The sequence below is a fragment of the Rana temporaria genome, chromosome 6 (genome assembly GCF_905171775.1).
Source record: "Rana temporaria chromosome 6, aRanTem1.1, whole genome shotgun sequence".
Classification (NCBI taxonomy): domain Eukaryota; kingdom Metazoa; phylum Chordata; class Amphibia; order Anura; family Ranidae; genus Rana; species Rana temporaria.
In genome coordinates this window covers 168,178,111-168,195,883 of record NC_053494.1, presented here as the reverse complement: position 1 = coordinate 168,195,883, position 17,773 = coordinate 168,178,111, and the positions used below count along the sequence as shown (strand labels likewise).

At 41.7% G+C, this 17,773-nt stretch overlaps 1 protein-coding gene across 4 annotated transcripts in view; it reads left to right on the top strand.

Moving 5' to 3' along the window:
• GAD1 (glutamate decarboxylase 1) overlaps nt 1–17,773 on the top strand; it is a 151,990-nt gene that overhangs the window by 90,148 nt on the left and 44,069 nt on the right. For all 4 annotated transcript variants that reach the window (XM_040357774.1, XM_040357773.1, XM_040357775.1 and 1 more), the window contains one exon: nt 10,089–10,179. In XM_040357774.1, coding sequence (XP_040213708.1) covers nt 10,089–10,179 — 91 coding nt within the window. The remainder of the gene's footprint in view (nt 1–10,088; nt 10,180–17,773) is intronic.

The window sequence follows — 17,773 nt, the reverse complement described above, 5'->3', positions numbered from 1 at the left end:
GTCGGGATCCCCTCAGGTATTCAAATGATGATTTACCAGGGGTCACCAAATCCTGGGCTGTTCCTGAAGCCTGCACCACTCTCTCAACCCTCTTGCGGCTGCTCAGCAGGGCTGTCTCTGGAGCTGATGGCCACCCAGCTGGGCTGTTCCTGGAACACACGATCGCCCACTCAGCCTCTTTGCTGCCGCCAATTCAGTTCACGGCATGACTGGGGGGCAGAGACTAGAGGTCCGCTGACTGGTGAGGTTTGTCGGGTGGGAGGAGCTGGAGGAGACCCTATCTCCTGATTTAAGCATAGGTGTCAATACTACGAGACACCACAAAGTCAGAGACACAGTGAGTAACACTACATGTGATTATAGTTGCCATAAAAAGTCCCCACTACAGTTCTCAGATCAGCAGATGACCTTGATCAAAAGCACCTAAGTTGGCTGATCAGAACTCCCGCTAGCATTGCCACTGATCCCACCCCCTACCAAGGAGTAAGAGAAGGAATTAAAGTAGAGAATACATGTAAGGGAGATGAAAAGAGGGGGAGGAAGAAAGAAAAAGTGAGAGAATAAGCGAATAAACAAGAAAGACGGCTAGAGAGAGGGATGGGGAAAAAAACAAGAAATTAGGATAGCGAGAGATAAAAGGGAAAAAGAGGAGAACAAAGAGAAAGAGAGATACATTCTAAAATGTACCATATGCGGTTTTAATACTGTACGAGTGGAGGACTCAGAGAGCGCTAAATTTGCGTGAGTTAGGGGCGCAAATTACTTGTCTTGCCTTGGGTGCTGACAACCCACGCTACAAAAATAATTTTACTGTTAGGGGTCCCCACAACTTGGCAAATTTTATCAAGGGGTCACGGTACTAAAAGGTTGAGAACCACTGCTCTAAACCAAACTCGCTCATCCATGTCTTTATGGATCGAAAGGGGTGAGTATTGCCTCAATTAGACTAATGATACAACTATTTAAATTGTGCCAACCTCCCAGTTAGTATATAACTTGTATGACCCAATAATTTAAAGAGCCAAGGCTGCTTGAGGCCCAGGCAATTCCATAAACATAGGTCAAAAAAAGGGGGGAAGGAGGGGGGAGGGACTTTCACGGCACTGATAAGAAACCAGGTAAGTGTAAAAAACAAAATGTATTTACATAAAACGGTTTACATGTTAAAAACATTTGGGAACAGACTCCACAAATCAACATTGGGTATACAACCAATTATGACAGATAGGTGGAGCCAAGAGCAGCCTTGGCTCTTTAAATTATTGGGTCATACAAGTTATATACATGTCTTTATGGACCTTGTTTTGTACACTGGTGCGCAATCATGTTGGAACAGGAAGGGGCCATCCCCAAACTGTTCCCACAAAGTTGGGAGCATGAAATTGCCCAAAATGCCTTGGTATGCTGACGCCCTAAGGTGATTCTAAAGTAGGGTGACCAGACATCCCCGGTTTCTGGGGACAGTCCCCGGGTTGAGGACACTGTCCCCAGACCAAGCCTGTCACCGGTTTTGTCCCCTGATTGGATGTGAACAGGGACTGGGGCAATTTCAAAGATAGTCAGTGCAGAATAAATAAAAATCTGAATTATACACCCCTGCTCCAATGCTCCTAATAGCTTAAGGGGGGTGTATTTTTTTCCATTATATGTGCCCCTTTCTGATGATCATGTGCTGGTCAGAGCAGAGGGAATATTTCTTCAGTTTTGGGTGCATGGCCGTTCCGCTCCCGCTCGCATGTTCTTCTGCCTTGGCTTTAAGTCCCGGCCAGCTGTCTGCCTGCTTATCTCCTTGCCTTCCCTGGCAGAGTGATCTTCCTCCACTCCCCACCCAGTAGTAGGCGGGGCCGGGAGAGTAAGACTTGACAGGCTGTGAGGCGGACGGCGGCGGCGACGGGCATTGAGTCGCTGATTGCCGCCATTTCCTAGTAAAAAAAAAAAAGTCCCCGGATTTCAATTTAAAAATCTGTTCACCTTATTGTAAAGGATCGTTGTTTTCCTATAAAAATAACAAACATGTTATCATTACCTGCTTTTTTTGCAGTGGATTTGCACAGAGCAGCCCGGATCCTCCTCTTCTCGGGTCCCATTTCTGTGATCCTGGCCCCTCCCTCCTGTTCAGTGCCCATATAGCAAGCAGCTTTCTATGGGGGCACCTGAGCCGAGTCACAGCTCCATATTTCCATTCAGACACAGAGCCCCAACCTGGCCCCTCCCCCTCTCGCCGCAGATTGGCTAGCTGACTTTGATTGACAGCAGCGGGAGTGTTGGAAGCATTCCACAGAAATTTTGATTCATATCATGTCGGCCCTTTCATAAAAGCAGAACATGGCTTCACTGAGGGATCTCGGCCACACGTTCCCCTTTTGGGAAACACATGTATGTGTGCTGCGTATTTGTCACAAGGCCACTTTGTACTCACTCTGCTGCTAGATGACCCACACTGGGCATAACAGCTTATTTGCATCCAATACCTATCCACACAGTCTAAGGGGGCATTTATTAAGAACCCCTTTTTTATTTGCTTGCAACCCGGACAACAAAATAACTTGGGCGAGTAAGAGAGCACAAATTGCTGCTTGAAGTTAATCAAGTTCAGCCAAACCCTTTAAAGGGGGGCGTCTTCAGAGCTGGACCTGTAGCCAGACATAGGGGACCAACTAGTAGTTTTACTCTCCTGATACTCCTCACCAATTTACTCAGTGAGATTCTCTTCAGCAATCCTGTCAGACAAGACCGGGTTGGGGAAATTCAGGCACAACAGCAGGTAAAGATGGAACGGAGTCCCGCAACGCACTTCCAAGAGATACCACCCAGATATGATTCCAACCTGGGGTCACTGTGTACCCTTATAGCATTTCCAAACAAGCACTACACACATTGAACAATTAACAATCATGACCAACTGTAGCCCCCTCCAGAAGAGAGACCACCACTCTTTGACAAAGATATTTATACACTGTAGAAAGCACATAGAGTACATGATTAGGCGGCTCTAGGCTTTGTGAGGCCTTAGGCAAAACTTGACATGAGGCCCCACTCACACCCATGATGGGAAAAATAATTCAAGGACAAGAGCCTCTTCCCCACAACCCTGGCCGGTGGTTGAGGGGGTCTGCGTGCAGGGGGCTTATCAGAATCTGGAAGACCTCTTTAACAAGGTGGCCCCCAGATCCTGATTTTTCTTTTACAAAAAGTTTTATTGGCATAAAATCCAGCATATAACGACAAATTCTTTAGATCGTACAGTAGACAAACAAGGTGATGGAAAAACGATAATACAAAACGACACAAAGAGACCCGTATCACACACCCTGGTAACAAACCTAATGTCCCATACAACGAGATGGAAAAACAAAAAAACCAAGGTTTACCCATCAAAAATCTCTGGGTGGATAGGGCGACCATGGTCAAACAGATCCTGATTTTTAATAACTATGGCCACTTGGTTATGTCACCTGGTGAACCCACCCCCTTTTGACATCATTGACTGAGGGCATGCTGGTTCATTGACGTCACAAGGGGTGGTGTCACCGATATTCACTGGTTGTTAGGGAAGCTGGCCGCCCCTCTCCTGAGTCAGGGCTCTTAACGCTCCCTCAAAACTGGGTGCATTGGGTAAGTTAGGTGGCCGTGAGGCCCCTGTGAGTGCGAGGCCTTAGGCGACCGCCTAATTTGCCAAATTAAAGAGCTGCCTCTGTGATTGGTCAACAGTGTTAGATGCTAGCAGCTTGACACCATATCTAATTTGGAATGTATTAACAAGTATGGCATGTAACATTATAGATAGACAACAAACAAGGTATAAGAAACCTTTGACATATATTCCCAAATGGTCATGTCATAAAACATTCTTAGCTTGCTTGTTTTAGCTACCTAAAAGATCGTAGGCAGGTCATGACACAGGTTTGAACCATAATGTTTAACCATAATGTTTAAAGCAGCAGTTATAGTATAGTTATTTATCTTAACTTGATAATCAGATTCATTTCTTTATCACCTACTACTTCTGAACTGGCTGTTTTTCGTTCCCAGTCTGGCTCTTCTTTCCAGCATCTCAGATGAGTATTTATGGATAAGTTAAACAGAAAAATATGTATTTTGTCCCAGCTGTTGCATCTGCTGTCTATTTTGAAAATCTTACGTTAACTAGTATGGAATTCTACAAAAGGGAACATTTCTGACCAACATGTGGTCTAAAGCACAATGAGACAGACGTGGCTTTACACTAGTGGTTTGTGTACTGGGGTAGATAAGAGGTTTATCCATCAGCATTTAGGCAGGTGCAGTCTACTTTCTCCAACTGCAGGTTGCAATCGTCTGCAGTGGCACTGCAGTTGGAGAGGAAGTCAAGAGGAAAATGGCTCCTCTGTGGTTTCCTGGCTCACTGGGAAAGCTATCCTATTGGATGCTGCCACCCCATGTGACTCCTGCAGCCATCTTGGGTCAGGCAGAGCATTTTAAGGCCCTTGCTCCCAGGTTTGGTGCGCATTTGCAAGTTGGTAGAGTAGGGACAGGTACACCATCTGGTAGGGACAGAACTAGCATATGGGAAAGATTCCCGATGAGGAGGGAAAGTGTAGGGTTTGCTGCTTCCCTGGACACATGGCTGCTTGGGCATAAGACAGCCAGGCCGCATTTTGCCCTTCTCTACAGGCCCTGCCAGTCTGGCTGAAACCTGCTCTCTACACGCTGTCTGACCTGTGAGTGTTCCTGGCTGGGCTGCCTTCCCAGCACATTATTTGTGAACTGTCTTTGCATTGTTCAACACATGTTTTTTCACTGTACTGGGACTGTGTGTGTTATAGCCACTTCACCCCACCTACAAGCATATAGGGTTTAGGTGGCCATTAGGTTGTCATATACATTGAAAATGCCCCCCATAACATGCCCTTTAGCTGTCACAAATAGACTGATATCTGGACAGATACCAATATTTTCTAAAGCAATAGACAGGGAAGAGAACAGTCAATGACCACTGATCCATAATGACCCTGATATGAACATGATATTATGTAAAAATAAATTATCTCTGTGTAATATTAAGCTTCTCGGATCCAGACGCTCATTATCTCACCTTAGAAGTTTAGACTTGGCTGAAGTTATACAAGCAATGCTTGAAGTCAGGGTCATCACTTGCTATTATGGGTTGTTTATGTGGGTCCCTCTCTCATCACCCATTCTGCCCATTCAGAAATTCTCTGTTCAGGTCCAACAGCTAAAACATACACATCAAGGGTTTGTAGTAGTGTCTTTGTCCTTTTCCCACATTCATTCCAGAAACATTGTTCTGACTTTTTTCCAAATTTATCAATCATCTACTGAAATAAAGAATGTTTTATTTTTGCTACTACCCAGGTTACAAACTTCAAAGTGCAGCCTGGCATTCCCATTGTTTGGGGATATACTGTACATATAATATAGAAAAGGAACATGGCACGATCTATGTTTGATCTGTGGAATAAAAGATGATTGTGTATGTGTACAATGGATTCTTTGTGCCCATGTGAACTCAATCTGTCTTGACAGGTGTGCTAATATTAAGAACAGCTTTCTCCAGGTGTACAATGGAGAGAAATTCAACAAGGCTGTTTTTCATAGTATTTTCCTACTAAAGTTCTTTGGTTGATCTGTATCGCTGCTCCTCCAGCCTTAGCCAACAGAAACCACAGTGTTTATATCTTGCAACGTTGAGCGTTAACAAGCTTGAATCAGCTTTAAAGCAAAAACTCTGTACTTTTATGTTAAAAGAGATCATTTTAAAGTCTAACATTATTCAAGAAGGCAAAGGGCTCCTAGAACAATGAAACATCTGTATAATTACCATTAGAAATAAATCAGGCATTATTTTGGGTCAATACTTGGAAAATATGACAAATGGAATCTGACAGGCTGTACTAGGAATGGTCCCTTATACACTGGTATTTATACATAAGCCCTTGTAAATTTTCATGTAAGTGAACCGCTGATATGAATTCAGGCTTAAAGGGGTTGTAAAGGAAACAAAAAAATCCCCTAAATAGCTTCCTTTACCTTAGTGCAGTCCTCCTTCACTTACCTCATCCATCCATTTTGCTTCCTTATTTCTTCTGAGAAATCCTCACTTCCTGTTCTTCTGTCTGTAACTACACACCGTAATGCGAGACTTTTTCCTGGTGTGGAGAAAGTCTCCTGAGGGGGCGAGCAGGAGTGTCAGGACGCCCCCAGAACCTTTCTCTATCTGCAAAGTAGAGAGTGTCCTGACTTGCCTGCTCACCCCCTCCCCCCTCAAGAGGCTTTCTCCACACCAGGAAGAAAGCCTCATATTACGGTGTGTAGTTACAGACAGAAGAACAGGAAGTGAGCATTTCTCAGAAGAAATAAGGTCATTTAATAGCAAAATGGAAGGATGAGGTAAGTGAAGGAGGACTGCACTGAGGTAAGGGGGAAAAAAAAATTCCTTTACAAGCCCTTTAAGAAAACCTCTCCGTATCAAACAAGGTTTTCTGTACGTGGAATTGGGATTTGTTTCACTCATTATACAGAAAGGACATATTCAATAGTACTTTGTAGATAATATAAAAAAAATGCACACCACTCCCTGTTCCCTAAAGCGATTAATAACAATCTAATCCTACTGTCATACACACACTAGCATCAAATTGGGTTGAAGATCGTTTTCTTGAAACATTTCCTTTTTTTTTTGGAGAAAATCCATGAAAAATAGGAAAAACAAGAAAAACATACAAACGCCATGCTTGGAAGAGTTCAAACCAGAACCCATTGCTGCAAAAAAACACATAGCTTTAGTCCATGATACCAAGGAGTGGTCAATAATGTACATTTGAAGCAGATCTAAACCTGAATACAAAATGTAATAGATTGCAATTTACTAATCTCCAGATGTGGCTGCCGCTGTAGATTTCTACTTTCAGTTTTTATTTATTCATTTTTTTTACTTAGTAATCCTGCAGATAACATACTTCCTAAACTTGGGTGGCTACACTCATTTCTTCATTGTATGGAGGGAGCCATACATGTCACAGAGGGTAGACTTTTCCCTTATGATGGATTTATAGGACTAGTAATTAATACAACAAAGATAAAATGCTTGCGTTTAAACACCCAGAAAGTTACAAGGGCACTATATTTCTGGCAAGATCAAGAAGGTATTTTCTGTACTTGCTGGAAATATTCTTGCAGTCACTACATCTAAGGACTGGCAGGCTACAGTATACTACATTTTTGTTTTTGGGTATAGATATACAGTAAAACCTTGGTTTTCAAGCATCATTTGTTCCAGAAACAAGCTTGTAATCCAAAGCACTTGTATATCAAAGCATTTTTTTACAGGGTATAAAAGAGAAGAGAGGCCCCTCTAAGTGTAGTAATACATTGCTAAATGTTGTACCTTCATTAAATGTAACCATATTGCTACACTTAGAGGCTCCTCTCTTCTTTTTTACACTCAGTTGTGACATGACGCTACTCTTATATCAAGACATCGCTTGTATATCAAGGCAAAATGTATTAAACATTTTGCTTGTCTTGCAAAACGCTCTCAAACCAAGTTACTCTCAAACCAAGGTTTTACTGTACTTCATATAAGTAAATGTAAGTTTAAATGTAGATTGGGTGGTGTTCTTATTAAAAATATTATCTATCTTGATAAAGAATTTTAATTAATATATAGGATTTATCAATGGAATGAGTTTTCCAGCAAACTGATCTGTGCCCTATTGCACAGACAGGATAATTGACCAACAACTGTGGTTTCTCTTTACCTTCTTCTGGATAAACAGCATTTAAACAGTTTACAAATAAAATAGATGGAACGTGATGGACGTTGCTATTTTTTTTAGCAATATTTTTTGTATGTTTGTATGATGAAGATATATTTACAAAGTTGCATTTTTTTAGGCAATATGCTTTGAAAATAGCACTCTATTCTTCTGCAGCTGATGAAAGAAGCTCACTTTTGGCTAACACAGCCCCATTAAAGGGGAGTTCCAGACAATTTGTATGTTTATTAAAAGTCAGCAGCTACAAAAAGTGTAGCTGCTGGCTTTTAATAAACAGACACTTACCTGCTCCAGCGTTCCAGCGACGCGCCGGCCGGGGCTCCGCTCCTCTCCCCCCCTCCCCGGCCGGCGTCTTCATTGTCACTGTGGGCACCACAGCTTTCGGCTTCACGGCCGGGCACCCACTGTGCATGCGCGAGCGGCCCGGCGCTGCGCCGTGTAATTGCCCAGGAGATCGCCTAGGACCTGTGACGTGTCCTAGGCGATCGCCTACAGCAGCCCCTTCCTGTAGGCGATTAAGCTTAATCGCCTACAGGAAGGAGGAAGTGGGACAGGAAGTCCCACTCTTCCTGAAGCCCCCACTCCCCCCCCCCAAAAAATTACATGCCAAATGTGGCATGTAAGGGGGTGAGGACTGGGATAAGCGGAAGTTCCAAATTTAGGTGGAACTCCTCTTTAAGTGCCTTACTGAGTGATCCGTTTTACTATTAGCATTAATAACCCTGTAGATTTTTACACCTTGCAGTACAGTTTGTTGACAGAAAACATGTCACTGATAGCAGATTGTGTTACTGTTGTTACTGCATGAGCTGTGTATGACCCAGTCATCTGATTTATGGACCGAAATGCGCTGAAATAGGTTCTGTCTTTCAGCCCTGCACATTAGTTTCACATTTTTTTTCCTGATGCCAAATTCATTTTATAGGCACAGATGTCAGGCTGTTCATCCCATTACGGAGCTTGTTTATAGGCCCTAAAACACAAATAAAGTTTTCCTTGACTAGGGACTCCTGCTTCATAAGTTGTTATTTAGTAAAAGTGAAAAGTATAGTAACCGGCAACAAGCCGATGACCATTTAAACCTTTTTCGTTGATTTGGCTACCGTAAACTTACCAATGAATCCTTTTCATTGTTGTGACTACTCTAGTCCCAGTGTTTCTTAACCTTTTTTCAGTCGAGACACCCTTTAGAATTATAGAAATCTCAAGACACCCTTTAGAATTATAGACAGTCTCGAAGCACCCCATTCTAAAATGTAAAAACCTTCTAATAGCTGCAGCAACATCCACACCTAGGACACCCAAGGTTAGAGGTGATTTATTCTTCCAAAGCACTTACACTTTTGCACACTGGTACTGACTAGTATACCAATTTTTCTCTTCTCCCTATATTTCTCTCCATCAGTCAGCTAATGTCACCCCAGTGCTGAAGGAGAGGGGCACAGGAGGGTCAAATAAAAATGCTTTGGAGGCAACAGACATCCTTCTTATTAACTGATGATGTCATTGGTTGTTAGGATGCCCCCCTGTAGAAAGGCATCCCTGAAGAAACTTCAAGGTTAAACTTCTGGTTAAAAAAAGCTGCTCTAAACTAACCAATAAACTCTGTTTAATATCTTTTTGACGACATTAAACTGACAAAAAAACTAATCGAACTAGCTGCTCTTGGTCATTGAACAACTGCAAAACCTGGAGACAACAGTCCTAACAAGACCTTCAAAATATGGTCACCAAACCTACACATTTACCATAAATAATGATTAAACCTCACATGCTTGGGCTTCCACAATTCCAGAAATGAATGCATGAAGTAGACACACAGCATGCAATTTCTAAATTTTTAGGCGACAAAATGCTACTTTACATCAGTGTTCTTTGCACCACCTGATAGCAGTCCCGTATATTACCTTGCCCACCCCACTCCTTGATAGTGAGAATACTGAAATAATTACTTCCACTAAAAAAACTGCCACTCCGGGCACCCATTACGGCTAGCCATGAGACCAAATTTCCATTCGGTTGCATAATTTCTAAATCTGAGATTGATTTATCATCTCCTTCAACAGAGATCATGGCACCAAATAACTAGGCATTGATTGCCAAGGAATCCAAAAACAATGGTTTCTTCACTGAAGATATTTATAGACTTCAGGGAGCAGGATGGACAAATGAGCTAGTGGATATCTTCTTTGACTGTAGACCTACTATAATATATAAACCAGAGTTTGTATGTTATTACTCTCTATGGCAAAATATAAAGGATAATATGAAGGCATGTATAAGAAATAAAATAATATATATTTTTTTTAGGTCATCCACGTTTTTTCAATCAGCTCTCAACTGGACTGGATGTTATTGGTTTGGCTGGAGAATGGCTGACTTCAACAGCAAATACAAACATGTAAGTTCATTTTTTTAAGTTTTTTTAAGTTCATTTTAAGGAAATACTTTTACTGAACTTAGTTGAAACAAGGCTCCCTGGCTCGCTCAATCAAACTGGTAGGCAAGAAGTGGCTTGAAATTATAGTTTCTTCTTCATGATCTTTAAGACTTTTTGAAAATCCAGTGACCAATTTGACTAGTGTTCACCAAAAACATACAAATAATGATATTCATAGAAGTCTCTACATTTTTTTTGCTTAACCTTGCATAAGGGTCTATGTATATAAAAACCTATAATTTTATTCTGACATGCCTTTGTAAAGAATTTCTTAAAGATTTTAAATTCAGTTTTTAAATTGGATTTGAATGCAGTGTATACTAAAATATTGAAACAATGCTACCAGGTACAGGGATTTAAGGTATATACAGTATTGTTTATGACCATTTAGGTATCTTAAAGTGTAACTCTGCTCTTATTCAATAAAAACTATCCCCTCTAGGGGATCTATGTACATTGCAAGGGTTTTAACTAACTTTGTTGCAGATCCTACCTGTTTATGTACCTAAGAAATAGCTGTTTGTTTCCCTATATCCTTTCTCAGACTGATCGTGAATAAGAAGGGTCAGCCTTCATTATACACACCAAAGCAAATATTAGTGTTCTAATGAGGAAAGCTGCATATCTGCATCCTTTCAGTAGACAAGCCTTAGGTAGTAATTCACCAAAAATGATATCCTTATTGCAGGGGATGCCTAAAATGTTATTTCCTAAAAGCATTTAGCCAATCAAAAAAGCAGAACATTTACATTTGAGGGGGGCATTTAGTACCCCAGTGCTGTACAGAATGCCTTCAGGTTGCCATATTGCATTACATTTTTTAGACAGTTGAAAATTGCAGTGGCTGTAGATTGAAATAGAAAAGTAATTTTCAATATCATTAAATTACAAAATGGTTTGTGTAGCATTTTTTAACAAAAGTGGAATTGTCTTTAAAAATAAAATCTTTACTAAGAGGAATTAGAAGGCAGCTATAGCTAATCACCTTCCAAAAACTATTGCTAAGCTGAAACTGATTTGCTATAAACAGCAATGACATGTAGAATCTTGTTTTAATATCTTCATGGGTCACCTGGAGTCTGGGTCCCCAAGAAGCCACTCATACTGCCTTTATTATAATTAATTACTGTTAAGATTCATTTTTTTAAATTATCTGTTTATTATTCTTTTTCAACATTACAATTCATATATACTTAAAACACACCTACATAAAACACAAAAAAACAAAAATGGTCTCAATATACCCCAAACATTAAATATACATGCAATGCTGCTAGAGATCTTACTATAAAAACGACTCTTCTTATTTACTGTTAAGATTCAGATTGGGCTACTGTGGTTCTAATTTGGTTCTCCATATGGGGTCAGTGTTGGCTTAGAAGGCTTGACAGAAAAAGAATCTTGAAAATGTTATTAAATTATAATTTTGTATTAAGTAAGTTTAAAGAGACCCTTTTCGTTCATTAACCGTTATTTCACGATGTATTTAAAAGGCACTCCCGCCCAATGCTGTGTCCTGGCCTAGGCCAACAAGGCCCAGGCCTAGGGGGCAGCACTTTGCAGGGGTGCAGCACGGACAGTGTCCCCGCCGGCTTGCGCTACACTGTTGGGCAAATTAGTTTAGCGTCCCCATAAATCGGCCGCACTGCTTCCAGTATGTGGGCGGTTGGCATTCTGCAACTGTGGGGAGGGGGCGTTGCTTCTAATTTTTTACCATCCCTGTCCCATTGTAGAGATTTCCCTTCACTTCCGGTCCCATAGCCAAACAGGAAGTGAGAGGAAATCTATGAAAATTAAGGGAATCCATTGCCCCCCGCCCCCAGGCCATCAGAACTGGTGTCCCCACTTGAAAATTTCAGGGTGGGTCTTAAAATGCAAGGGATGTTGCCTTGACAGGAAGGGGTGGGTCATATTTAAATTAGGGGGTGCACGAGTTTAGTCAGGCCTAGGGCAGCACAAAACCTAAATACACCCCTCCTCCCGCCCCCAACTAAACTGACCTTACCAATGATTCCATCCTGCTTCTGCCTGCGCTGCAGAAGGTACTGGGATCCACTGTGATGCCTGTGTCTGAGTCTATGGGGAGTGGTATCATAACTCACTCCGTCGTGTAACAGTGTTCAGGCCGAGGGATTGACTGCTAGACCTGTGCACCCCTATACTCCGAAGTAATAGCTACTGACAGCAATGAAGGAGTGTGGGCATAGGATCACTGTGATGGTAATTGGGACATGGGAGCCCTTTAAGAACCAACTTTCACTTTGTCTCTTTAAGCCTGCACAAAAGTTGTTTTGGTATTCATAATACTGGTCAAAACGTACCATTTTCCCTAGACAGAGGCGGGCCACACATCATGCAATTGTAATATAAAATGTGTGTAATAATTGAATTCATAAGTATAATAAAATATGCATTATTTTATGATGTAGTAAGTAGTAATTATAGTATCCCATAAAACAGTAATCATATTTCACATTATTCACTTTACAACAGCTACGCATAGTGTCTCAGTGGTTGCTATGGGTTACAGCACTTAGCATATTGCATTCTTTCTTATTTATTAGCCTTGATTGCTTCTTTTATAAAGCCCCTGAAACCAATGGATACTAATATTAATGGTTCAGTAATAAAGCTGAATGGCTACATTAATCATAATGCAACATTTTTATCTGATATTGAAAACTATTTGAGTCATATGGTTTTATCACCAATTGCAATCTACATGGCAAATAAAAAAAAAAGTATATTGTAACTCTCTGATACATTTACAGCCTGTGTGGTCATTCAAATAAAACAGCTGGCGGCAATTTGAAATTGTATATTGATTTGTGCATAGCCTGAAAAGAAAACAAATAAAATCTAAATATAAGGCATTTGTTTAACATGATATTTTTCCGTGAGCTGCACTTTTTTTTATAAATTCTTTATTCAAGAAAGAAGAACATGCGGAAATAGAGACCACGCTGGTGTATATCATAATAAAATAGTTGTTCCCAATAACCTTGTACATACATCACAGTGTAAAGAGGAGAAATCGTCTATCAGGAGTGAATCACATTGCGCTTCAAGGGAACGGGAGTCTTCCATACCCCGCATGGCCATTTTTACGGCAATCTACATTTTTTTAGGGATTGGGATTTGAGCCTGGTGCTGACTGGCTCTAAGGTCCCAGTACTCACGTGCTGGTATTATAGAAAAGTCAGGAACGGAAAATGGGTAAAGCGGGAACAAGGAGAAGAGGAGAGAGAGCAAAAAAAAGTGGGGGGAGGGTTTGGTACCATTGTCCAGTCACACCCACTCCTTCTGGGGAGCTTTCAGATTTGTTCCCTTTCAGGTAAGCTGGACCACTAGCTGTCCGTACTTTGCAGAGTAAATTAATTTATGCCAGTGGAACTATTTTTTTTGAAAATTTCTCATTTAGGCCTTTTTCCGTGGCCACCAAGTCCTCCATTGTGTGAATGTCCACCAGTCTTTTCAACCAACCGGCCACCGACTGAGGCTGGGTCTGCTTCCAGTTCAGGGGGTTGCAGCCTTTTGCTGCAGCGAGTAGGAGCGGCAATATGAATTTCCTATATCTCTTACTCGAAATCCCATGGTGATGCAAAAGGAAGAGCTCAGGGGACATCGGTAACTCCCGATCCGTGAACTTCTGAACGATACAATGTACCTCTGTCCAGAAGGGCTGTAAGATGCAGCAAGATCAAAAGACATGAAGGAGCATTCCAACATCCTCCCCACATCTCCAGCATAGGTTTGTGCTCTCAAGTAACATCTTGTGAATCTTTTCCGATGTGTAGTACCAACGGGACAGTATTTTATATCCCGCCTCCTGGTGTCCTGCACAGATAGAAATCTTGTGAGTAAAAAGGATGATCCGATCGACTTTTTTCTCTGTAAGTTGTAATCCAAGCTCACACTCCCACCTGGCAGTATAAGGAGACCTAAAGTCCGGTGGTGCGGATACCAGTAGTTGGTATGTGAGAGAGAATACATGCCTCAACGGGAACTGGTCTAGGCTTAGCAATTCACAGGGGGTCAATTTCCTCTCGAAAGCGGCTGGGGGGGGGGGGGGGGTTCAGTGAGCTAATGTAATGGGAAAACTGTATTTTTTGCCGAAAAGAGAGCCTTATTAGGGTGGGGTTCTCCAGGATCTGCTCTCTACTTCTCCATTATCCATTTATGAGGAAGTGTTGTGCCTGTGACCTCTCTAACAGTTTCAATTCCAGGAATCTAGGGTCATTGAGTCGCAGGCTGAAGGCTGGGTTGCCCACTAGAGGGGTGAGTGGGGATGGGAGTGGCATGACCGAAAAATCGCGGAAAACCTTCCGAGCAGTCTGTACTGTCACCCCCACGGTGGGATGGTCTGAAATATTTTTTTTGCAAGAACTGTTGACACCAGGGCAGCGACTCCAGTTGGATCTCCGTTAGGGATTGTTCTAATTTCACCCATTGTTTCAGAGTGCCATGACGAAGCCAGTCTAATATACGGGTTAGGTGACATGTGTATGGTAGAGAATGGCATCCGGCAAAGCTATGCCTCCCTTCAGTTTTGGAAGTCGGAGAACTGTTTGTGCCGACCGTGGGGGATCCGGACCCACACAAAGTAGACTAGCATTCTATTTGCCACTTTTAGAAAGGAGATAGGAACCTGTATAGGGAGTGATTGAAAGTGGTATAGCAGTCTAGGCATGACATTCATTTTTACTATGCCACAGACGCACCTGTTCCCTCCGCCCACGGCTAAACTCTGGAACCCTATGCATCAGAGCAACATGAAGCGCTAAACCACATGCATATATAAAAAGCCAGTGCATGACTTATGGTGAAAACTCTCTTTTCTGCTGTGGTATGTTGCGGCAATGTGCGCGTTAGCTTAACGTTAGCTTAATGCATGTTGAATGCATTAGCCCATTGCAGTGCCATTCACTTTAAATGCATCTCTAATGCACAAGTGCGTATCACACGACTGTGTGTGGTAGTGCACTGTGTTTCCAATAACGATGCATGTCCCTTTTATTGGGCATTTTGAAAAAAAAGCACCTTAACACATATGCCAAATGCAGTGCACCAGGACTGATAGTAACAATGGGTGATCTATAGAATGCGCCCTAAAAAGTCGCCCACCGTTGCGCCTATGGAGGAGTGGATGATGCCTAGCTGCTGTTTAGAAGATAATAAGTGAACAAAAAGAATGTAAGATGATGAAACTCTCTAAGGAGTGTCAACAAATTAAAACAGCGCTATCAAATAACTGTGCATATTTGACTATATAAAATACATTACTACAACCCATATGTAATGATATACAGTGATAATAAACAAAATATATCCAGTTTAAGAAATAAACACTAAACTGTGACTGTAATAATAAACACCCGTGATTGACTTAAACGTGAAGTGAACGCACTGAAAGTGCAAGAGACAGTCTTTAAAAATAATTTAGAACGTGACCAAACAAAGCAAAGTTCATGTGTATAAGGATCCTGCGATCTTCAAATTTTTCCAAAAACTTCCACCACACCCGACAGTGCTCAGTGACTCCTCCCCCATCAAATGGACACTCACCGGATAGGTATGCCTCACACTCTCGTGTTTTGGCACAAAAAACCTTATCAGATGTAGTTGTTCCCGTCAATAAAGATGTAATCCAAATATGACATCCAATCAGTTCCACATATATGTCAGAGAGAGACAAAAGAAGTGCAAATAGTGTGATACCATCAAAGGTTTAATAGCACACCAAAATAAAACTTCAAACAGTGCACTCACAAACAAAATCTTGTAAAACAGCAGAATATCACATCAAGAAACTCCTTCAAACGTCAAAATGGTGAGAAGCGGTCACGGCGGACCCCCGATCAGCGAGAAAAAGTGAAACCAATTCTCCTACTCACGGTGCCATGGACTTCTGTCAGATGCAGCTGCACATCCACTTAAATAAAAAACTTCAAACGCACTCTGCATCCAAAAACGCAGCACTCACTAGTAAAATTAGACTGTATGGCAATACCCCGACATGTTTCGTTATAAAAACTTATTCATGGGACTAACCACACAGTCATAAATGGTTACCTTATATCTGATGTAGTCAGATCAATCAGCCGATCAGTCCTGGGCGTTTTCCCACTTCCTCCATAACTGTGGGCGGAAGTAAACGATATTCCCAAACTACTGTGGGCTGACAGCATCATCCACCACCACTGGCTGGTGTATAAATCAATCAGCCAGTGCGATAGGCGTGGCGCCAGTCCCCAGATTCCAATAGGTGAGAGAGGATGTTAATCACATCCCCCAACAGCAGCAGTCTGAGCCAATCACGTGCTGCACAGCGCATCCCGCTCCGCCTACAACGATGGGCGGGCATAGAGCGCTTATGCAGCCAAAGCTAGGAGGAAGTCAGCACCTCCTCCATTGGCTGGCTGTCTTACCCAGCAGCCACAGCGGTAAGCCGACCTGATAGGTCGAGCAGACGCTGCTCATGATAGGCTCGCCGCGGGGAATGGCTTCTAACAACACAACAGGGGCAAATCAGCTGTTGTATAGGCAGACGTGGGCGGCGGAAATAAGAGGAAAAAAAAAAGGCCGATTTCCGGGTGTCCCCGTGACCACGAATCACATCTACAGCACAATCATTACACTGTGTTTATATTGAATAGCCATACAACAGTTCCTAATTAAGTCATCAGCTGATATATATCAATCATGCGCTGGAGTATATCAACAAATACATATAAAAACATTTGTCACTGGATGAAGGCAATAGTCAGTTAAAATAAATTAATAACATTTTGCATTAGTACATATTGGTATCAAACGCTAATTGCAAATTCATATAAATGATTAAATATATATAATTAAAATATATCTAAAATATGTAAGAAATGCATTAAAAATGAAACTCGATAAAATCAATCTAAAACTGGAACTAAATACAAGTGGTGAATTAGTGATCGCTCAGCTGATCGCAAATGGTCACCGATAACACCACCACTGGAGAAGGGATTAATTAATAGCAAAATATCAGATAAATGAATAAAAGAGTACATATACTGAAAAGATGCCAAAAAGGGTAATACTAAACCCACGGAGGGAAAGGTGTGGGTATGATAAATGTCTAAGAATTAATGATGAAGCAATTCAAGTCTACCTCTATATTCAACCCCCGCGGAAAAAGACATTTTAGCAAGAATATCCAGTGAGTTTCGCGCTGTGAAAGGTCACGGACTCTGTGTGACCCCCTCCAAGATGGGTAAACCACATCTATGCCACAAAATTGAGCAAGCGTGGGGTCCTGGTTATGTACCTTTTTAAAATGCATGGAAACGCTATGTTCCTCAAAGCCTTTTTTAATATTTGCTAGGTGTTCTGATATGCGGATTCTTAGAAGTCTTTTAGTCCTCCCAACATATAATAACCCGCATGGGCACCATAGCAAATATACAACATATGACGAGTTGCATGTACTGAATTCTTTAATGTCAAACATTGTGCCATCGGAGCTGGTAACTTTGTTAATTCCTTTGTTGTGTTCTTTCACCGTGCGGCAGCAAATACA